General features: G+C 38.3%; 2 protein-coding genes across 4 annotated transcripts in view; both read left to right on the top strand.

The window, feature by feature from the left end:
- The first annotated feature begins 292 nt into the window (after window positions 1–292).
- Window positions 293–20,081, top strand: LOC107840599 (serine/threonine-protein kinase ATR). Of its 3 annotated transcripts, XM_047395231.1 has the most exons (17): window positions 293–660; window positions 745–889; window positions 1,601–1,713; window positions 4,103–4,440; window positions 4,570–4,694; window positions 5,353–5,497; window positions 5,644–6,210; window positions 6,286–6,361; window positions 7,314–7,626; window positions 7,908–9,170; window positions 10,721–14,108; window positions 14,186–14,749; window positions 15,957–16,580; window positions 16,720–16,914; window positions 17,585–17,724; window positions 19,107–19,243; window positions 19,445–20,081. In XM_047395231.1, the coding sequence occupies exons 1-16, from the start codon at window positions 504–506 to the stop codon at window positions 19,153–19,155; spliced, it is 8,202 nt and encodes a 2,733-aa protein (XP_047251187.1). In that variant the 5' UTR covers window positions 293–503; the 3' UTR covers window positions 19,156–19,243; window positions 19,445–20,081. The 3 variants fall into 3 exon arrangements, with proteins under 3 accessions (XP_047251187.1, XP_016539995.2, XP_047251188.1); XM_016684509.2 differs by lacking the exon at window positions 19,445–20,081 and having other exon boundaries at window positions 17,585–17,855; XM_047395232.1 differs by lacking the exons at window positions 293–660; window positions 745–889; window positions 1,601–1,713; ... (1 more) ...; window positions 4,570–4,694; window positions 5,353–5,497 and having other exon boundaries at window positions 5,756–5,881; window positions 6,138–6,210.
- Window positions 20,082–21,133: 1,052 nt separating this feature from the next.
- Window positions 21,134–23,410, top strand: part of LOC107840598 (DDB1- and CUL4-associated factor 8) — a gene marked incomplete in the record, with an annotated part of 6,008 nt that continues 3,731 nt past the window's right edge. Inside the window, 3 exon segments of the mRNA XM_047395230.1 lie at window positions 21,134–21,556; window positions 22,831–23,082; window positions 23,313–23,410. Coding sequence (XP_047251186.1) covers window positions 21,443–21,556; window positions 22,831–23,082; window positions 23,313–23,410 — 464 coding nt within the window.

Here is a 23,410-nt window from a genome sequence, read left to right as displayed (position 1 = left end):
AAACAGACTCTAGCAGAAATGCAAAGTTGTGGTGGAGCCCTTCCCCGGACACCACACATAGCGGTAGCTTTAGTAAACATTAGACTATCCTTTTTTTTATAACTAAACAAAACTAACTAGAGAATCAGGAATACAACTGTCCATAGAATATAACGAAGTACTTATTATAATTTCTTTATAAATAATATAACATTTGTATGTATTTATCGATTGATTTAGCTATTATTCTGACTTTATTTAAGTAAATCAAATATTATGATTATTTTAAAATTTTAAATCAAACCCAATCAAATACTAGGTGTATTTTTGGTTCGATTGCATAAAGGGTTATTTGGAAACTTGTTCTCTCAAAATTGAAGGCACGTTTCCCTCCAAATCCAATAAATAAACACGGTAACCAACCCGGTATACGATTTACGAATCCGGGTCAGTTTTTGAAAAAGGAGGGAAGCAAAGAAAGAAAGAGCGAGGGAAGGAGGCATCAATCAATCAATCGGTCGGGGATGGCGAATCTGTCGAGTTTGGTGCACGAACTTCGAGAACGCATAGCAGCTTCATCATCTACACCTCCTAATTTCCGAAACGACGACGCATTGGAGCTCCGATTTCGCGCCGTACTTCCTAATCTTCTCAATGCCTACGTCGTTCCCTCTTCATCAGGTCTCTTTTTATTCTAGAAATTTTTTTTTTTTTTTTTAGCTCTACTCTGTAAGTAATTTTGATTCTTATGATTTTTGCTTATAGCGAATGAGAGAGAGGTTCTTGCAGTGCTAAAGCTCATAGCAAATACTGCTAAGAATTTTCCTGGAGTGTTTTATCATGGAAAGGCTGCTGCTGTTCTTCCCGTGATAGGACGTATATTGCCGTTTTTGGCTGAACCTGCTTTCCGGTGAGTCGCAGCAGAGACATACATTTTCGTATTTGAATAGTTGCAGATGTTAGGTTTGAATTTTGACTGTAACTCTCCATTTGACCTTGATTGGCGGCAACTGTTCTCGTGGTAGCGGTAAGTTGCCAGGTGCAGTAGTGGAGGTATGCCAGAGCTGGCCTGGACTAAACGGATACTAAAAAGCTTAATTGAGTTTGTTGGTTTTGTCTTGTGATAATATTAAGCTCTCATTATCTGTTTCTAAGAAACAAGTAGCCTCTTTACTCATTAGAATTTGGATGTTTGACGAGAGACCATTTTTGCGTTCTTGCATATTTCAAGTGAAGATACAGGGAGTTAGAATTAAAGTTTTATGAGAGACATCACTTTTGTTAAATGCAATCTTTCTTGAGTTTGTTAGTCCGTGCTGATTTGTCCAGCTACAGACACAGAAATCACTTTTTTTTTTTAGAAAAAAATGCTCATTTAAATCTGTTACTCCTGCCTTTCGATAATCTCTTTAATTATCTGCCTCTGAGAAACTTGTAGAGGTGTCGTTAGTCTCTTTCTCAGTGGAGTTTCGACCCTTCATGGGAGTGATGAGCCTATTTGTCTTTCGTGTGTCAAGGTGCTAATGAGATAAGGAGTTAGAGTTGAAATTTTAATAGAGTTACCTCAAATTAATTCCATGTAGTTAAGAGTAACAGCTAACAACCATTCTGATTTTTCCAGCTCCAGACACACAGTGATTATTGAAACAATTGGAGCGCTATTATCTACTCTCCGTACAGGAGATCGAGATGCTTATCGGCAATTCTTTATGGACATGTTATTGGTGGTCGAAGGTACGAATTGAAATTGTTTCCAAGTAGTTCCTGTAGATCCATCCATTGCAATATATATTGGTAGTTATAATCAAACAAAAGCTTCATTGGGGCTAGAGTTGTGGAATAGAGTCAACAAATTGCTAAAAAGATTATTTCGATCAGTTTAAAGGTAGCTTAAATAAAAACATCAACGCAAAGAATTACTGATGAGGAATGCCAAATCACACGAGAAGAGATAAGTCGAAACAATGTTTTGTCTTGAATAAGATAGAGTTAAATGGAAACGAAAAAATAGATTACCAAATGATTTTTGTTTTATTTGGCTTCTATCATAATTATAGTTAATATTGAGAGGTGTCTTTGACGTTCCTAAATTATGACTATGCTCCAACTGTCATGAACATTTCTTTAGAATTTCACTTTCATGACAAATGTGGTGATGTTATGCTTATCTTCATTGAGGTTGAGATATGTAGTTTTTCCTAACATCTTTTGAGAAACTCAAACTATGAGAAATATAAGAGAAGAATATTATTGAATTGTTGTCTCTACATTATTACACTAAAACTCTATTTTTAGACACTATATTTCAATTCTTTTCCAAGTAGGAAACTACATTACAATCCTTTACCGAGTAGGATTCTATATACTATTCTTGTTCGTACTCCCATTCCAACACCCTCTCAAGCTGATGCATAAAGATCATATGTACTGAGCTTGTTGTAGATGTAACTATTACGAGGAATGGTGAGGGACTTGGTGAAGATATCTTAGAGAATACTGGTAAAGGACTGCTCGGGACATCCGGGCGACCTCAGCTGAAAAGGACTAAACTGAAAAAAATTATTGGAAAAGTAGTAAACATCATTGGAAAATTACTGGAAACTGGTATAAAATGTATGGATCGTCTCGAAATCAAGAGACGAGTAGATCTTGAACAAGAAAGCCGTTGAAAAATTGGTCGGAACAAGCTCACGCTCCAGCACGTGGTAAGATCTCGTCAGAGGTGATGATTTCCCCGGCGGCGTATGGGAGGTTGATTCATAGCGTTGTTAGTTGGAGTTTGATCTCAAGACACTGGACCTCTGGGTGGTGTTGGTTTTGGCACAACACCCAGAGAAGGATTCTTTTCCGAGTAGTATTTTATATACTATTCATTTTCGAGTAGGATTTCATACACAATTTCTGTTCCTACTCCCATTTCAACACCCCCTCAAGCTGATGCATATAGGTCATATGTACTGAGTTGTTATAGATGTTATTAATACGAGGACCAGTGAGGGACTTGGTGAAGATATCTGCGAGAAAACTAGCAAGGACTGCTCGAAACATCTGGGCGATCTCAGCTGAAAAGGAGCAAACTGAAACAAATGATTGAAAAAGTAGTAAACATCACTGGAAAGTCCTTTATGCTGGAAAGTTGCTGGAAACTAGTATTACTTCTTGCATATAAAATGTATGGGTCGTCTCGAAATCAAGAGAAGAGTAGATATTGAACAAGAAATCCATCGAAAAAACTGGTCGGAACAAGCTCATGCGCCAGCACATGGTAAGATCTCGTTGGAGGTATTGATCTCCCGGCCGGCGTAGGGGAGGTTGATTCACAACGACGCTAGTCACGGTTTGATCTCTGGGAGACACTGGACCTTTGGGTGGTGTTGGTTTTTGCACAACACTAACGAAAAGTGAAACTACGTAAATCATATCTGAGAAGTCACTAGAAAGACGCTCGGAACTACACAAATCAAATCTGAAATTCACCGGAAAGATGCATGGTGCTAGACAACTCAGATATAAGAAAGTAGTTCAGAATGATGCACGGTGCTACACAAATTAGATATGAGAAAGTAGTCACTTGAAAGATGCACGGTGCTACGCAATTCAGAAATGAGAAACTAGTTATCGGAAAGATGCATGGTACTATGCAAGTCAGATCTGAGAAGCCATCGGAAAGAAGAACGGTGGCTACCTTTTTTGTCCCCGATGCTTTTCAAATCAGTCTTTCTTAGCATGATTATTTTTCATGCATATATTATTGGCCCAACTTTTGCTAATGTAATCACTGCTGAGACGGGTGGCTGTATGAGTTATAACCGCCCGCCGGCTGCGAAAGCTTTTCTTTATTCTTGACCAAGATCATGGAGGCTCTGATGCCATGTGAGAAATATAAGTGAAGAATATTATTGAATTGTTGTGTCTATATTATTACACCAAGACCCTATTTTTAGACATTATATTCCAATTTTTTTTTCAAGTAGGACACTAAATTACAATCCCTTTCCGAGTAGGATTCTATATACTATCCCTGTTCCTACTCCTATTCTAACACAAACGATTTGGCAGGGTAACTTTCCCCCTCATTTGATTGCTATTACTAGAAAATTTGACTTGTTTTTTCTTCATATAGATCTTCTTCACGTTGCTTCACTATGTGACCGACCAAGCTCTGCAGAACCACGAGAAGTATTTTTGCGGTGTTTCAGCGAATCATTCGGAGGAGATTGGAGCAACCATGAAACGACGATATCAAGTGATCTTCCCTTGTGCTGTAAACCTTCCGATGGCAATGGTATTCTGATTAATGTCAAAGGCAAAGAAAGGTGGCAGCCTTTTGCTTCTTCTTCCATCAAGGTTCTGTGTAAATGTTTAACTGAAGGAACTCTACATGTTGAAGGACTTCTTAAGAAGTCATCTCTTTTGTCTGCATGTACCCTTCTGTATTACCGAGATGCTGATGTGCGCATGGTTGGTGCTTCATAGCAAGCTATCTTGTTATCTTCATAACATGCTTTTTTGTTATTCATAGCTTGATGTCCATTATTTTCTGTTCATGCTTTTTAATCTGATGTTTTCCTTGTCAAAATGTCAATCAAGGCATGTTTTGACTTTCTACGAATCACCGGAGCAGCTATGAATCATGAAATCATTCCTGCCGAGAGATTGATTCAATTGATTACGGCCATATTACGCGGAGATGAGGATGATCTTCCAGTCTTCAGGTAGTGTTACTTTAAACTTTTGACTTTGGAGTTCTGACGCTGCAGGGGAAAAAAGTGAACCTCCTCTAAATTTTGAGTAACACTGCTATTCCTCTCATCTGCATTTGGCTTAGTGAATGGATACCAGCAGAATGTAGTAGGCGTGCCATTTATGTTGAAATAGAAAATTGAAGGAGATGCGACAATTTGACTTCTCTGATCAGTATAAATTCAAAAACCTTTGTGTGTTCTTTTTCCATTTAATCCAGGGATATAGGATATTTGTTTTGCTAGTTTGTGGATTTAAGTATATGAGAATCTATAGCGTCTCTTGATCTAGGTTGAGTTATCATCCTGACACACTTTAGCAATCACATGGCAACTTCTTCCCAAAATGGTTAAGAGATGTTCATAACCATTTCGGGAAGAAGTTGCCATGTGATTGCTAAAGTGTGTCAGGATGATAACTCAACCTAGATCAAGAGACGCTATGGATTCAGTTTGTTGAAGAGAAACATCAGCATTTAACAAAATTTAGAAGCCATCACCGACCCATTTTTTGAAGAGATAGGGAACTAGAAGTGCAGTTTTAAGTCTAAAATCCCATGTGCTCTGTTTATTCGGAATCTCTCCTTGATTGATTGTTTGCTTCTTCACATAATGCCTTGTTTCATTGCAGCAATACAGCTTATGATTCATCCATTGGCGGATGCCTTCACGTATTATACACCAATTGTCCTGATGATGTTGTTAGATCGACATCTGCCGATTTAGTAAATATCTTTCCCCATTCGTTGCTTAGTACAAGAAGTCTTGACCTGAAGGTGCACTGAATTTCTTTCCTTCTTCCTTCTGTTTATATTCTCTGACTTTAGCAAGTAAAATTTTTCGTTGTATAGTCTAAGCAACCTAAATGAATTCACTTTTTCCCTTTGACTTAATTGTTTTAATAGTTAAAAACTCATTTCAGGATGCTTTATGTCTTGCATATACTCGTATCGCCAAGACTTGCCCTCCTCATATCTGGAGACCTGAATCTCTTATACATTTGCTTTACTCACCGACACCTATCACACCTTTAATTCAGTGCTTTCAAGTGGCTTTATGTAGACTTTTTCCTGATCTTACGGGAGGTGAAAGCGTTAATAATGGTGGAAAAGGTTTATCTGAGGTGCATGAAAGTCCAAGGACTGCAGAGAAAAGACCAGGTGAAGACTTGGACATTTCAAATGCCAAACATCAGAAAATTGATGATGAAAATCGACATTCCAGTATGAAATCTGATGATATGATTAAGCTTAGCTATGCATTTGTCTCTTTGGGAGAGAAACAATATGCTGATCATATGCATAACTCTTTGACTTGGTTTGTTAAACTTCTAAAGCCTCCAAGTCAGGAATCCAGTTCTTTGGGCCCAGAAGTTGCATTGACTGCTCTTAGTACACTCTGTATTGTTTTTTGTAGATATCCTCAAGTGGAACTTTCAATCCAAATATTCCATCAGATGTATGAATGGGTCCCTTGGGTGTGTGAAGAGGTTGGTTGTTAGTTATGCATGTTCATTTGGATTATGCTCTCCTTCGTCCCCATAATTATGGTCATTGTCATGCAGGCAAATCAGAAATTGACAATTCCTATTGATTTCCATTTTTTTCTAGAAGCAATTCACAACCTATTGATCATAGCAGGTAAATAGTAGCTAGAAGCTAATTCATTCTGCATTTCCGGTAACTTCTCACTGCTTATAATCTATCAGGGAAAAGATACTAATTGCCTGTAAAAACAAGGCTCGGTGAAGAAATAAGAGTTCCAACATATTTTGTTGAAAAGTTATGTCTAGTCATATTGTTACTTTATGTATCTGTGAGTCAATTATACGTCCTAATTGGCTTTATTTATTCATGTGGTTCTGTTAATTGTACTGGTATTCAGATTCTGGGAAATTGGAATGACACATTTTTTTTGACTTGCTTGATCTTTTGATGCTGATATTTCTTGGAGATGACGTATCGATTAAACGTGTTTCTATTTGTTGTTCTAAAGTCAACAACGTATTTTATACTAATTCTTAAACTTCGGCCAGCTTGTCTACTTCTTTGGAGGTGGTGGTATGGACTGCGTACATTTTACCCTCCCCAGACCCCATCAGGTGGGATTACACTGGGTATGTTGTTGTTGTCTTAAACTTCGGCCAGAACAAATATGACCACTCTGTCCAAATTTGAAAGTGATATGATCCTTGTGAAGCAATTGCATTGGGGATAGGTTTCTAATTCAGGCTGTGACATCTTGGTAGTTTGCAGTAAGAGTTATCCGTTTAGTATTTGATAGTTCTCTCTCATTTTGTTCCATTTATTGAGTTAAACTAGCCCTGCTGAGTATATCAATATAACTGGTCTTATGGTCATTATCATCATTACTGGGGATACCTTTGTTTTCTTAATGTGAATTGCAGCTGAAATCTACTTTTTTGTTTCATAACAATGAGGGTAATTTAAATTTTATCTGGCTTTTTGTGATATCCTCAAAGAAGGTGCTTCTGTGAGTCAATGAAAAGATAAGTATCAACCTTCCATTAACTGCATTTTTTTTACTTTGTGTTGTTTTGTCTTTCCATTTAATATGTAAAAATCTATTTAGGTTCCCTTCCGGATGAGAGTAAATATATCAAGACCAAGGGTGGCAACTTAGCACTTATGCCGTCATTGCTAAGGCTACCATGGACCAGTTCTCAATCTACTGATACCTACTCATCCTCGAAGGCAAAGATCCTTTCTCTGCGTATCCTGTCTAAAATTGGGCCTGTACTGCAAGGTGAAAATGATCTTGAGATATTGGACTTGGGACTCCGTGATACCGCTGAGGATGTTAAAATTGAAGCTGTCATTTCCATGCCAGTGATATTAATGTGGTCTGGTTTTGGTTTACTTAATCACATGTTCAAGAGGCTGGAGTAAGTGAGGAAAAGCTTTAGATTTTATGTTTTAATGTATATTTTTATGAACTGGACTGCTCTATATAACAATCAAAAGTGGTTCTTTAATTTGGTATAGTATATGTTGTCATGTGGTTTTGTACTTATCTGCTCATAACAAATTTGACATACGAGCTTGTGCATATGGATGTGTGAATAAAGTTGGAGTAATTTCATAAATTTTCTGCTTCCCCATCTCTATAATGCCAAGTGATTTAGCCATATCATTAATGTATTAGTTATTTTGTATTGGTTTGCAGGATCCTGGAAAAAGAGGCACATGGTCGAATTAACAAAGTAATCCCAGTGTGTCTTGGTTACTTGACATGCCTTTATGGATCATGTAAAAGTGGTGTATTAAGGAAATGCCAATGCAAATTTTACTTGCCAAAGAGTAGTATAAGACTAAATATGACAATGGATGACCTTGTGAGAGGATTTTGGTGTTCAAAGTGTGACATAAATGCTGGACTTGTGAACCAAGCAAATTTAACTGTTTTGCGTCTTCCTGACACACACAAGAAAGAGCCTACTACAGACCATGATTATGTTCACTTACAATCCATCTTCTTCCATCTTCTTTTTGATGAATCATCAGAAGTTGTTCAATTAGCTTGTGTAGGTGTGCTTCAGAGAATACTCCTCCATGGAACTGAAAGCATTTTGCTTGAAACAAGATCTGAATGGTTAAAATGTGTTGATTTCCTACTCATTCACAGGAAAAAGGCCATTCGTGAATCCTTTTCTAAACAGATTAGTTTCTTCATTGAGGAACGTATTCTGAATTGTTTGTTCTTGGATGAGGATGGCCATGAGGCTGCTAGCAGATCCAAAGAACAAAAGTTCATGGACAAAATAAAACACGCTGTTGAGACTGCGGATGATCCTCTAGTTTTTGCTACTCTTCTAGAAGCTACAGCTGAGATTATGAAGGTGGTTGATGTGCAAAGTCAGTCCTTTATGTTCTGTCTTATTTTATTGATTGATCAGCTTGATAGTCCCCATGTGGCAGTTAGAATAATTGCATCAAGGTTGATAATAAAGTCTTGCTACTTCCATCTTAGAGGAGGATTTGAATTAATCCTGTCTCGATTTCTTCATATTCGAAATGAATTATTTGATTATCTGTCTATAAGGCTTGCTAGCCGACCAAAAATGGTTGAAGAATTTGCGACAGCTATTCTTGGCACTGATACTGAAGAACTTGTCAAGAGAATGGTTCCTGTCGTCATCCCGAAGTTGGTTGTTACTCAGCAGGATAATGAACAAGCAATTTTCACTTTATATGAGCTCGCCAAGTGCTTAAATACAGATATGGTGCAACTAATTGTAAATTGGCTGCCTAAAGTACTTGCTTATGCTCTTCATCGAGCCGATGGCGAAGAATTGCTCTCTGTTCTGCAGTTCTACCACGAGCAGACTGGTTCTGACAAACAAGAAATTTTTGCTGCTGCACTCCCTGCTCTTTTGGATGAGCTTGTATGCTTTACAGATGAAGATGAGTCAAATGAGATAAGTAAAAGGTAACATAGCTTCAGAAAGCACCAAGAAGATTACATTGTTGAGTTTGTTGAAGCATAGATTCTAATTTCTTCTTTCATTTCTGTTGAAAAGGCAGTTTTCAGCCTTTGTTCTTTATTTCTTATCTTTTCTATTTTGCTGTTCCATTTCCTTATTTCACTTATTTTAGCTTTTCTCGGGTGGGGTTTGCAGCTAAGGAGAGGTTGGTTTAATTCTGAACTTTTACCTTTTTCAAGTGGATTATTCTTTCGGGAGATGGAATCACAAATTGATAGTATCTAAAGCAGGTAGAGGTCTTAATTTCTAGTGTTACTCTCATGGTGCCATCAGTTAATTGTAATATGTCGTTCTGCTTGGCCCAAAAAAGGAATTTGAGTTGCAAAGGATGGATGATGTTGGAGATGGATTTACACCTCTTTCCTAACTTCTTCATCCTCTTTTGGTTTGGGCCTTTGGGGTGGTGTGGCGGGTGGGGGTAAAGTTAGGATTAACTAACAAAACCAGCAGTTAAAGTAGTGGTTGTAATTTCCTAGTTAAAATTGAAGGGGACTAGTAAAGTCTAGCAACATATGTACAGGCTTTTATGATTATTGCATCAAGAGTACACAAAAAAAACTCTTGTAAATATGGTTTTCCAGTACTATCTAAGTACTGGCAGTGGCCTGAATATAAAATGTTACCTGTTTAAAAAAAAACAGTACACGGAAAAAAATAAGAATTGTTCAACATTTTAGTTTCAATATTTTCTTTGATTGAGCTACTCCTCAAGTCTGGTTCCTTTACCTGCATAAGATCCCAAAATGCAGAGTTGTCTAGTATGCAATATCTTTCAAATGGACTTTCTGGATCTAGGAATTGCTCGCTGTATTCCAGAAATAGTTAACATCATATCCCACAACCCATTGCCACGATGCAATGTAAGAAAAGATAATTATGATCCTCCAGTTCACGCCAGAAACATCTTCTCCACGTCATAAAGTCCCTTTAAGAGCTCTATTTCTCATGAGAAAATGCCAAGACCAAAGCTTAGAAACGCTTCATTTTAAGCAAGTTCTGATAACAAGCCTTAAAAGTTGGTTCCATATTCTGTCACCTTTTGTTTTCATAGAATCAACCTTTTGACAAACCTTCTGGCCCATTTTCTGTTGCAAATAAGTCGGACTCTCAAGCTTTGGCAACAGATGCTGAAAGTGACTTTCTAGGTACCATCTGTTCTGTTGGGCTATAGTAGTGTCTGGATAAGTGGAAAATCTGGAAAGGTCATTAAATTAATTCATTCTACACAGGAATGAATGTTACCTTTTTCCATCTCCCTATTCAAAGAATGTCTTTTCGGAACTCGTCCCATAAATTCCTGATAACTCCCACTCATTATGCATTAGAAACAACTTTAGCACACTAAAACCCATCGTTTAGCATCCATAACCTTTCTCCACTCTGCATCTTATTCATTTTAAAAAAAATCCTATCATGATTATTTTAAAATGAAAAGTAGCTAACCGTATTCCAGTAGTCATGAGTGTTTGCTTTAATGATGTTGCTAATTTCACAGGTTAATGAAGGTTCCTCAGGTGATAAAGGAAGTGTCTGGGATTCTTACTGGTGACGAAGATATTCCTGCGTTTTTAAGGAATCATTTTGTTGGTCTTCTAAACAGCATTGATAGGAAAATGTTGCACGCGGAGGATATATCACTGCAAAGACAAGCTATCAAGCGAATTGAGTTGCTGATAAGTTTGATGGGTTCCCATCTTAGCACTTATGTTCCAAAACTTATGGTTCTTCTCATGCAGGCTATTAATAAGGAATCACTTCAGGACGATGGTCTCTCTGTCTTACATTTTTTCATCAAGCAGATAGCGCAGATATCACCATCTAGCACGAAACACGTGATTTCTCAAGTTTTTGCAGCTCTGGTTCCCTTCCTGGAGAGAGAAACTGAAAGTTCCTCCTCCCATTTGAATAAAATTGTGGAGATCTTGGAAGAACTCGTACTTCAGAATAGATCGATTCTAAAGGAACACATTGGGGAGTTTCCTCCTTTGCCTACTATTCCTGCTTTAGATAGGGTGAACAGAATGATAAGTGCAGGACGTGGTATGATGACCTTGAATGATCAGTTGCGGGACATTATTGACGGTTTGAATCATGAAAATTTGAATGTTAGGTATATGGTTGCTTCTGAGTTGAGTAAATTACTCAACCTTAGGAGGGAGGACATCATGGCTTTAATTACTAAGGTGGGAGATGCAAACATGGATGTAATGAGTGCTTTGATCACATCTCTGCTTAGAGGATGTTCAGAACAATCAAGAACAATGGTTGGTCAGCGGCTGAAGTTGATATGTGCAGATTGTCTTGGAGCACTTGGTGCAATTGATCCTTCAAAAGTCAAGGGATTTTCAAGCATTCGATTCGAAATTGCTTGTTCAGATGATGATTTAATCTTTGAGTTGATTCATAAGCATCTGGCCCGGGCCTTCAGGGCTGCTCCTGACACCATTATTCAAGATTCTGCAGCCTTGGCGATTCAGGAACTACTAAAGATTGCTGGCTGTGAGGCATCTCTTGATGAAAATATTGTAGCTTCCACTTCACAGGCAAGAGGGAAACGACTGGTGAAGTTGCCTGCATCCGTGGAGGATGGTAAATTCGTTGAAGTGCAGGGAAGGGGCCAGAGATTGTGGAATCGTTTCTCTAGTTACGTGAAGGAGATAATAGCTCCTTGCTTAACCTCCAGATTTCAGCTGCCAAGTATGTCAGATTCCACATCTTCTGGTCCAATCTATCGCCCTTCAATGTCATTTAGAAGATGGATATTTTTCTGGATCAGGAAACTGACTGCACATGCAACAGGTTCTCGAGCAAGTATTTTTTATGCCTGTCGTGGTATAGTCCGCCATGATATGCAAATAGCAATGTATCTTCTTCCATATTTGGTCCTCAATGCAGTATGTGATGGTACTGAAGACGCACGCTGTGGCATAACAGAGGAGATTTTGTCTGTTCTGGATGCTGCTGCATCAGAGAATTGCACGGATGTCGTTAAAGGTATAAGTTCAGCGCACAACGAAGTTTGCATTCAAGCTGTATTTACTCTTCTTGATAATCTTGGTCAATGGGTGGATGACATACAACAGGAACTTTCACTTTCCCAGTCTATTCAAACTTCCAGTTCGAGGCAACAAGCTCTCAAGTCGAAGGAGAAGATCATCAATCAGTCAAGTGATTCTGACCAGGTGCTTATTCAATGTAAACATGTCTCAGAACTCTTGGCTGCAATTCATAAAATGACTCTTGCAAGGGCATCTTTCAGATGCCAAGCTTATGCAAGGTCCCTTTTGTACTTTGAATCTCATGTACGGGAGAAGTCGGGATCATTTAATCCTGCCTCTGAGAAGAGTGGCGTCTTTGAGGATGAAGACATCTCTTTTCTGATGGAAATATACAGTGGGTTGGATGAGCCAGATGGCTTATGTGGATTTGCTTCCTTACGCAAGTCAAAGAGCTTGCAAGATCATCTATTGATAAACAAGAAGGCAGGAAACTGGGCAGAAGTATTGACTTCTTGTGAGCAGGCTTTGCAGATGGAGCCAACTTCTGTCCAGAGGCATTCAGATGTTGTCAACTGCTTGCTAAACATGTGCCATTTGCAGGCCACAATCACCCATGTTGATGGATTAATATCTAGAATACCTAAATACAAGAAAACTTGGTGTATGCAGGGTGTTCAGGCTGCATGGAGGCTCGGAAGGTGGGACTTGATGGATGAATACCTTAATGGGGCTGATGAAGAAGGTTTAGTATGTAACAGTTCTGAGAGTAATGCTTTATTTGACATGGATGTCGCTAAGATTCTTCAAGCAATAATGAAGAAAGATCAGTTCTCCGTTGCTAAGAAAATTACTTTGTCGAAACAAGCTCTGATTGCTCCTTTGGCTGCTGCGGGCATGGATTCTTATGCGAGAGCTTACCCGTTTGTTGTCAAGCTCCACATGCTGCGGGAGTTAGAGGATTATAGCTCTCTCCTTGGTGGTGAGTCTTTCTTAGAAAAATCATTCGTTCTATATGATTCAGATTTCTCAAAACTAATGGTAAGCTGGGAAAATCGGCTTAAACTCACTCAACCATCTCTCTGGGCTAGGGAACCACTCCTGGCTTTTCGGAGATTAGTTTTTGGTGCAAGTGGTCTAAATGCTCAAGTTGGGGAGTGCTGGATTCAATATGCAAAGCTCTGTCGTTCTGCTGGTCATTACGAGACAGCAAGTCGAGCAATTCTAGAAGCCAAGGCCTCAGGTGCACCTAATGTTCACATGGAAAAGGCTAAGCTTCTGTGGAGCACCAGAAGAGCTGATGGTGCCATAGCTGAGCTGCAACAAACCCTTCTGAATATGCCTTTTGAGGTTGTAGGCTCTGCAGCAATATCATCAATCACTAGCCTCTCATTGGTTCCATTGAACCCACAGGCTCTACTTTGTGATACTCAGTCTTCCAATGAGAATAGAGGCGTTGCCAAAACTCTCCTACTCTATTCAAGGTGGATACATTACACTGGTCAAAAGCAGAAAGAAGATGTTATTAATCTGTACTCTAGGGTGAAGGAATTACAGCCCAAGTGGGAAAAAGGATACTTTTACTTGGCAAAATACTGTGATGAACTACTTGTTGATGCCCGAAAACGGCAGGATGACAAGGAACCGTGTTCAAAAGCAGTCCCAGCTAATTCTGCCCTTGTTGCTGCCACCAGTATGAACACTGAGAGAAGTTGGTGGTCATATCTTCCTGATGTGCTCTTATTTTATGCAAAGGGACTTCACAGGGGCCACAGGAATCTTTTCCAAGCCCTTCCTAGATTGTTGACACTGTGGTTTGATTTTGGTAGCGTTTATCATAAAAGCAGCTCTTCAGCCAATAAAGAATTGAAAACAATCCATGGGAAGGTGGTGTACACATGTTTACCTTTTTGTTATGATACTGTTATCTTTGAGTTCTTTTCATAACTTTTCCTCTTTTGCAGGTTATGAGCATCATGCGAGGTTGTTTAAATGATTTTCCAACATATCAGTGGTTAACTGTTCTCCCTCAACTGGTTTCCAGAATTTGCCATCAGAATGAAGAAATTGTTCGGTTGGTGAAATACATAATAACAAGTGTTCTCCGGAAATACCCCCAACAAGCCCTTTGGACAATGGCAGCTGTTACAAAATCTACGGTTCCTTCAAGGAAGGAGGCTGCTGCAGAGATTATAAATGCTGCAAGAAGAAAATCTAATGAAGCTAGTGTTAGTTCTTTGTTTGTGCAGTTTGCTATGCTCATTGATCACCTAATTAAGTTATGTTTCCATCCTGGTCAAACAAAGGCAAGAACAATCAACATTTTGACTGAATTTAGTGCTTTGAAGCGGATGATGCCAGTGGAAATCATAATGCCAACCCAACAGTCCCTTACTGTCAATCTACCTACATACGATGTGGATACACCTGAGTCCATTACATCTGAAATCTTCTATTCAGACCTTCCTACAATTTCTGGAATTGCAGATGAGGCTGACATTCTTTCCTCACTTCAGAGACCAAAGAAAGTAAGGCCTTCTCTTCTTGATGCTTTTACATTTGATTTTCTCCGAAGATATTCTTTCTTCTAAGAAGGTCCAACATTCTATCTACTTTCATTTACATCATCACCGAAAAGCTATGAGGGACATTTGTAGTTTATGTATGTTGTCAACTTTGCTTTCGAAGATTCTTAGATTCCTTTTTTCCAGTCTGGAGGATTTCACATCATAAAAGGACAGCCCCGTACACTAAGCTCCCGCTACATGCGAGGTTTGGGGAAGGGCCGAACCACAAGGCTCTATTATATGCAGCCTTATCCTGCGTGCAATAGGCCCTTGGAGTACGATCTTCCCTAGAGCCCGCACGTAGTGGGAGCTTAGTGCACGGGGCTGCCCTTTTATGATGTGAAGTCCTCAGACTAGAAGAAAGGAATCCAAGAGGCAAAGTTGAGAACATACATAAACAACAAATGTCTCTCCTATGGCTTTTTGGTGATGATGTAAATGAAAGTAGATAGAATGTTGGAACTTCATAGTCGCTTTACATTGTGAAGAAGATGATCACTACCATAAGCACCACCTATGTGCTGCTTTTTTCCATGGATAAGATTCTTCACCTACCTATCAAATAAGAAATCTGCCAGGCTTCTTTTATGTTCTATTCAAATGCTTCACACTTGATTAGTAATTCTTCCTCTTCTATTAATAGCTAACTTAGTAAAAGTACCGAATGTTAATGCAATGCCCTATAAATTTTATACACTAAAACTGTTGCTTAGGACAAATCCGGATGCAGCAGCTATAAATGACTGTTTGATCATATGGTTGTGTACAGCTGATAGTTTCTTTGATTAGAGGGGAGATATTATTAATTCTAGCTCCAAAAAGGTGCTTTTGGAGTACGTACACTGTACAACATTTGCCCCCTATATTAACTTGGTAAGGAGCTAATAAAGTTTCACATTCTTTTTCCATATAATGTCTAACAGTTGATATATACTATTTGTAACCTCTTGTTTACACCAAAAAGAAGAAACCAGAAACATATATACTTAAGCTGATGCATTGGTTTTATGCTTCCTTAAGAAAAGTTGCTGTGCTCTTGATAGCACCCGGAGTATGCCCAGTGGGATTGTGCAGAGCATATATTACACTTCGGTGGATCTTTTGTATTATGTTGTTCATATTTGAGCAAATCTTCTTTTTCCTTTCTTTTTGGATTTGTGTTTTGCAGATTATTCTTTTGGGAAGTGATGGAATTGAGCGCCCATTCCTTTGCAAACCCAAGGATGATCTCAGGAAAGATGCACGTATGATGGAATTCAATGCAATGGTTAATCGTCTACTATCAAAGTCCTCTGAAAGTCGTAGGAGGAAGCTTTATATTCGCACATTTGCAGTGATACCATTGACAGAAGATTGTGGTATGGTTGAGTGGGTTCCTCATACCCGTGGACTTCGACAAATACTCCAAGACATTTACATAAGCTGTGGAAAATTTGACCGACAGAAAACAAATCCTAAAATTAAGCGTATTTATGATCAGTGCCTGGGTAAAATGCCAGAAGATGAAATGCTGAAGAACAAAATCCTTCCAATGTTCCCTCCAGCTTTCCATAAATGGTTCTTGAACATGTTTTCGGAACCAGCTGCTTGGTTCAGGGCTCGGGTTGCATATGCTCATACTACTGCTGTTTGGTCAATGGTTGGTCATATAGTGGGCCTTGGAGATAGGCATGGAGAAAACATCCTCTTTGATTCAACCACTGGTGACTGTGTTCACGTTGATTTCAGCTGCTTATTTGACAAGGGTTTGCAGTTAGAGAAACCAGAACTGGTTCCTTTCAGGCTAACACAGGTAAGAAGAACGGAACAGCGATCTTTTGCCGTATTAGCATTGGTGAAGAGTTTGAAATTTATATTGGTAATCAGATCTGAGTTGAATTTTGTAGGGATAAACTTCTTACATTACTTAATCATACATTGACCACGTGCAGAACATGATTGATGGCTTGGGCATTACTGGTTATGAAGGAATCTTCCTAAAGGTTTGCGAGATCACACTTTCTGTATTACGGGCACATAGAGAGACGTTAATGAGTGTCCTTGAAACTTTCATCCATGATCCTCTGGTTGAATGGACTAAATCTCATAAATCTAGTGGGGTGGAGGTCCAAAATCCTCATGCACAGGTTGGAACTTTTATCTCCTCCTTGCTATTTTTGCTACAGTTTCCGTTGTTCTTTTATCTCTGGTAAATGAAATTAATGAGTTTTGATAGGCAAAACTGCCTTTTGTTTTGTGGCTAACATTGTTATACCTTATCTTCCGAATTTTGGCGCTTTTGACCATTTAACTGATCGAGATACCCAATCTTGATCCCCAATTGACAGAAAACCTTATTGTGCCAATTAAATCAAACTTAAACGAGGTATTCTGACAGTTTTAAACTCCTCAAACAATGACTCACAATATCCTCTCCTTATCTCGTTCCTAAATCTATACCGTAGTATTTGGATGCGTGGAGCACTGGTGCTTGATCGTTAGTTCACTATATTGTGTTTGGAGGAAGTTGTTTGCAAGTATCTTGAGATGGATGTAGGGGTTGGTAGTTAAAGAGGGAGGCAGTGATGGAGGAGTTTGGGGTGAAGGTAGAGGGCAGTAGATGGGAAGGAGAAGGTGAGCAGATGGATAAGACATGGAAGGCTGGCAAGATGGCCGCTGCCAGGAAAAACTGGGTTGATTGGGCGATTGAGTTAGTTTCCTTGGGCAAAGGAATTCTTTCTACTATTACTCTAATTGTACTTTTCTCTTGTAATATTTGTGACATAACCACTAAATGGGTTTAGTTGATATTTGCAGCGAGCAATCAGCAACATAGAAGCACGGTTGCAAGGAATTGTTGTTGGTGTTGGAGCTGCACCATCGTTGCCTCTTGCTGTGGAAGGGCAAGCTCGTCGTCTGATTGCTGAAGCTGTTTCACATAGAAATCTTGGCAAAATGTATATATGGTGGATGCCGTGGTTTTAAACTTCTGTGAGGCCAAGTATTTGCAATATGTATATCTATGTTCTCTTTGAATTTTGCAAAATTGGTTCTGACCTTGTCAGGCACCTCTGGGAAGATACAGTCTGTAAGTAAATCCATTTATTTATCTTTTGAAAATTGAAAAAGCACATGCCCTGCCCTTTCGAATGTTATGTATAGTGTTCTTCATGTCCATGTAGCATTCGATGAGCATGCGGGTGCATGAAATGGTACATTTTAGAGGCACCTCACATGGTCGTTATTAGCACTTTTGTGCTGCTAGTTTTCACAAATCTGCTTGGGAATTTGACACCGCCCAACTCCTGGTTATGTGATTTTTGTTTGCACCTGTAATTGATCCGACTGATTGTTTTTGGGAGCTTTAACAGAAAGTTAAATTTTTCTATTGCCCAGTGTCTGTAACTGAATGATCCAACTCGTTTAGTCATAAGAACATGAAATCTAAAGTGTTTATCTGTCACCTTTTTCCAAAATGGCTTTTCGGCACGTGGAAGTTTGATAGGGAAAATATTTTCCTTATGAGGGTGGTGTTCGGGCCAACTAGGGCGCACCTCGACTAATTCCACCAGGTGCTTACTACCCCACACTAGAGAAAGTAGCAAAAATCTCTGCCCTCCAAAGCTTTGGCAGCTGTGAAGAAATCACCTAGTGTTTTTGCCGCCTTTGAGATTTCGAACCAGAGACCTTATAGTTCTCCTTCCTCTTCATTGATCACTAGTTCACACCCTAGTATGCAAACAAAACAAATTAGTAAGATGCATTTTTTTGGACCACGCCTTATGTAATTAGAGTGTTTCTTCTCGATAAAGAAAATATCAAGGTGGAGAAGAATCTATCTCATTATAAAATCCAAATGTTTCTGTTATTTGAGGAGGAAGTAGTAATAGTCCTGTAAGAAGTGCTTGGAAATTCGCATCTTTTCACTTTTTATGCATTTGATCTACTTTTGTCTTTTCTATAGTTAACCTGCGATTAATGGATATATGTTGCAGTAGCTTGTTTGTGTGATTAACTCCTATTTTACATTCTTGCGTGTGGGAACTAAAAGACAGCAGTCACTCAGTTACGTAATTATTACACAGTAACAATCAACAAATGGAATTACAGTAGTCACATATTTGCAATAAAGATGTTCTGGTGATTCTTGCTTCATCTAGCTAGTAGTGCAGGTATAAGCAATTGATTTTAGGATAGGACTGATTTCACAAAAATCTTGATCATGTCTTTATGAGAAACTAGTTGAAGTGGTGTTCATCCTTATTGCCCTGGAAAACTTGAATACACTTATGATTTTGTTTCTCTTTCTGCTGATGGATCTCGCCTTTCTTGCACACAGGAGGATGTGGTTGAATAGTGGCTGGCAGGTTGTAATACACCTTCAGTAGACAGTATGACTCCAGTCGTCCTTGGAATATGCTCGCGTGCACCGGATAGATTTTCTAGCGCCTGTAGAAATTTTGGTTGATATGTTGGGTAAGAGCAATCTATGCTGCACCTTGTTTTTGCTGCTGTCTTTGTTTTACTCGTGAATGCTTCATTTATACTAGGAGCTCAATGACTTTGGTTTGCTTATGAAGCCATCAAGAGACAGGATTTCGGCATGCTTCTTACAATGTTAGCTTGATATCTTACAAATCCCTCTGATTAGTTTACTTCTTATCTACACTGTTGCAGTTTGATTTGGTCAGCCGGACTTGCAATTGCAGAAGATGATGTCCACATTGAACCCCAGCATTCATATGATGACCAAATATTGGGTTGTGTGAATAAGTCTTGAATAGTGATCATTCAGCAAAACTGCTGATGGTTCAATCGCGGAAAATGACTATTCCACACAAGTTACATGCTTCTCCTAAGTTGTCTCATTGATTAGGACGATAAAAAGCTGTTGAGGGGTATTAGGGAACTGGTGAGGATTAACAAAATGGATTTGAAGCCATCCAGTTTGTCAATTTGGCTTGGATGCAAGTATGTAACACCTCAGACGATGAGTCAGCCATGGTATAGTTCAAATTTTAGCCCCACCTTAATAGAGAAATCAGAAAGGTCCTAAAAAAGGTGAAGCCAGTATGTAACTGGCCATGATATTGAGGTGATGTATTCCAATGCCTTGGTTTTGAATTATGCATTGAAATGAAGGTGATGACGTCAGTTCAGTCTTGCAAAAAGTTTCTTTTCTTTAAACCCATATTTATATTTCTTTTCCTTGAGGGTGAATTCTGGTTCTTTCTTTTGATCCCTGTGACTTACGAACCTACATAATTTTATTTATTTCTCTTTATGTAAAATGTATGCCTTAAAATTTTCAAAACCGCCCTTTCCCTGTGATTGGTTTTCAAGCCTATCAAAATATAATCCAGTTGATTGTAAAGATTTATACTAGTGATGAAACACAACAACAAACTCCATGTAAGGATTTCATCCCTAGTGAAGATGGAGGACAATTGACCTGAATTGATGAATGATACTACTTGATTTCTTGGAATGAGATATTTCAAAACTGACCTGTGTAAAATGCTCTCTCAAGTGTCCATTTGCAAATATAAGTTTGTTTCTGGTGCTACATAGCTTAAATTTGGTATACATCATAAACACGTGTCACTTAGTTCCACTGACAAGCTTGACAAACTATTTTTATATTTGTTGAGTCATGACAGACCTCGAGAATTTAAGCAATGTATCCATCAGTAAAAGTGAACTCATGCTAAAAGTCTTGATATTCGGGTCACGAAAGCCCCAAACAATTATAGCCAGTTGGCCTTTGGTTAGTCATAGCCTTTAGTTAAGCTTAGAGTGGTCTAAGCAAGCCCAATTAATTCTTACTCAAAAGTTGTTCTCTATTCTTCTTCCCCTTTCAAACCTCGATAGCTCGTCATTTTCAATTTTGTATCTAGACTAGAAAAACTTATTATTGAATTTTCTTACAACTATAAACTTTTAAAATATATATAGCTATACATGCCCCTAACATCATATGACACCACGAGAGACATTAACTTAATTCCTGGTGAAGGCGATGAATTCATTTTAAATTATAGAAGAAGAAGTCGAACAACTCATCTCAATTTAGTCGATTAATTTCAATTCAATCAATAGATTTGAGGCTCATGTAGGTTAGAAATGTAACGTATGTTCACATTTTTCATGTTTTGGTCAATATTTATAGAAAATATATTATCTAAGAAAATGTTTTTTTTTTAAAAGAAAAAAATGACTTTTTCAATGAAGGTTGAGAAGATAAGTTTCACTAGTGACATTTCATTATTGTGTTCTCCTCGCCTTCCAAAATACTTCATGTGGCTCTATCTCATAATATATCTATAAATATTTTTAATATAATCTTTCTTCTTTTTAAGTAGGAAAAGAAAAGGTCAAAAAAGGGGGGAAAAGAGAGAGAAAAAATACTTTATGACCAAAACGTAAAAAACACATTGGGAGAGAATTAAAAGGGAAATGGTGTGTGCATATCCGTTTGTCGGAGTTGCAAAATACAATCAGTTAGAAGCAGAGCGTATCGTAGCGGCGAGATCTTCCAAGGCCCGCTCTTAATCCGCTTTCATTATGATTTATAGCTAATCAAATACTGTTTTAATCAATCCGATTGCCATTTGTCTCCCAGTAATTTATTTATCTATTTATTTATACAATCAAATTGAGTGTATTGTAAACGCGATGATGAGGAAAACGATGAGAAGTAGCATCGATTGTGCAGTTGTTGATGTTTGGAAACGGCAAGTCGGTGAACTTTCTACCAGAAATTTCGCCCACCGACTCCGTGCCTCTGAGGTACTATTCCTTGTTAATTACTATTTTTTGTTAAAAAAAAAAAAAATTGATGCATTTGTATGATAAAGTGAATTTTCTGATTTTATGTCTTAGTAGTTTATTGCTACATGAGTTTTATGATCATTGAAAGATGTCAGTGTAAACTTGTCACATTTTTATTTCGATAACCGTGGTCTTTTGCGCACCTTCATTAAATCCACGGATACCTAACACCTTCCACCAGCCTCTGATATCAAGTAAGGTAACTCTATACACCAAGCAGAATAACCTAGTGTTTTTTTGTCTCTGTTTGTCACACTCTTTTTCGTCCTAGTATTAAGCTGTATGAATTATGATACTACCTGATTTTCTCGTAGTTTCTTGTTCTTCAATTTTGGTTATTACCTGTGTTTTTTTGTGCTTAGGTTATCACATTATTTTGATGTCATTAATGTTCTTTCCCTTGTATGTTGTTTAGTGCTCCCATTTCCCATTATTTCCTTGTGGTTATGGCTCTTGTTTCTGCATTCCCTTTTTAAGCTACGTGGAAATGCTTTACTTTATGCTGAGGGTCTATCGGTAACAACTTCTCTATCTCTACGAGGTAGGGGTACGGTCTGCATAGGCTTTATCTTCCTGGACCTCACTTGTAGGATTACATTAGGTATCTACTTCTTGTTGTTGTTCTTTTACTGATTGTTCAGATGAGTTTACGATCCTTAAAAGATGTTAAGGCGAAAAGTGTTTTCATGTATTATATTTGTCATTATTATTTCTGTTAAAACAATAAATTGTATTATTATAGTTGTTGTTGCTGTTTCATTGCGTCAATTCATGCTTATATCCTTAGTTTTGCTGACCATATTATTATTATGGATATTGATTATGTAGCACTTGTTATTTCATCGGGTGGAGCTTAGGACAAAGGCAGATTGGGTTGTTTTCCACTATCTCATCTCTTACCTTATTTCCTTTCTTTAGTTTTGCATTCTTCAAAATTTGAAATATCCATTTCATCAGGAAATAGAAAGAGAGATAACTGTAGATATGAGACAAAATCAATTTGCTTAATTGTTGCATTCACTTTGATGGTCACCGTTAATCTGTCCAGGTGTACTTGGCCAAGGGTGAAGTGATTGTTAAGTGTATTACCCTTCTCCATTTGTGTCCTTAATTATTCTGAATATGACCTCAGCTGAAGAGCTTATTTTCATTTCCATAAAGATTCTTTTAGCTGTCCTATTTTTGTTCCGAGTAAAGTCTTAAAACCCAAAGCATGGTAACTGTTATACCAGGATCTCGTGCTCCGGTTTGATGTCTTCCGGAAGCTGGAGAAACACAGGGGCTGTGTGAATACGGTTAGCTTCAATGCTGATGGTGATATAGTCATATCAGGTTCTGATGACCGAAGGATCATACTGTGGGAATGGGAAACTGGGAAAATTGCACTCTCATTCCATTCAGGTCATCATAACAATGTCTTTCAAGCAAAAATCATGCCATACACCGATGATCGAAGCATTGTTACCTGTGCTGCCGATGGACAGGTAGTCACTTTTTGTTGCTTTCTTTCTTCATGATGTTTCATATAGATCATTGTTTTCCTATATGGTATGCTATCTTTGCTTACGTTTAATTTTTTCTTCCTCGATCTTCTTGAAAGGAGAGCACTTGTTTCCTTCTTAGGGGTTGCCGATGTACTGTTCACTTCTGCTACTACATTAGTGAGGAAAAAGGCACTGAAATTTTACGCTTTTTAACAATAACAATCATGCAGGTGAGAGAAGCACAGATTCTAGAACATGGGAAGGTGGAAACAAAGTTGCTGGCCAAACATCAAGGACGAGCTCACAAATTGGCAATTGAACCTGCAAG

Source organism: Capsicum annuum, chromosome 8 (genome assembly GCF_002878395.1).
Source record: "Capsicum annuum cultivar UCD-10X-F1 chromosome 8, UCD10Xv1.1, whole genome shotgun sequence".
NCBI lineage: Eukaryota > Viridiplantae > Streptophyta > Magnoliopsida > Solanales > Solanaceae > Capsicum > Capsicum annuum.
The sequence above is the reverse complement of the archived record's forward strand: the minus strand, read 5'-3'. Positions and strand labels throughout refer to the sequence as shown.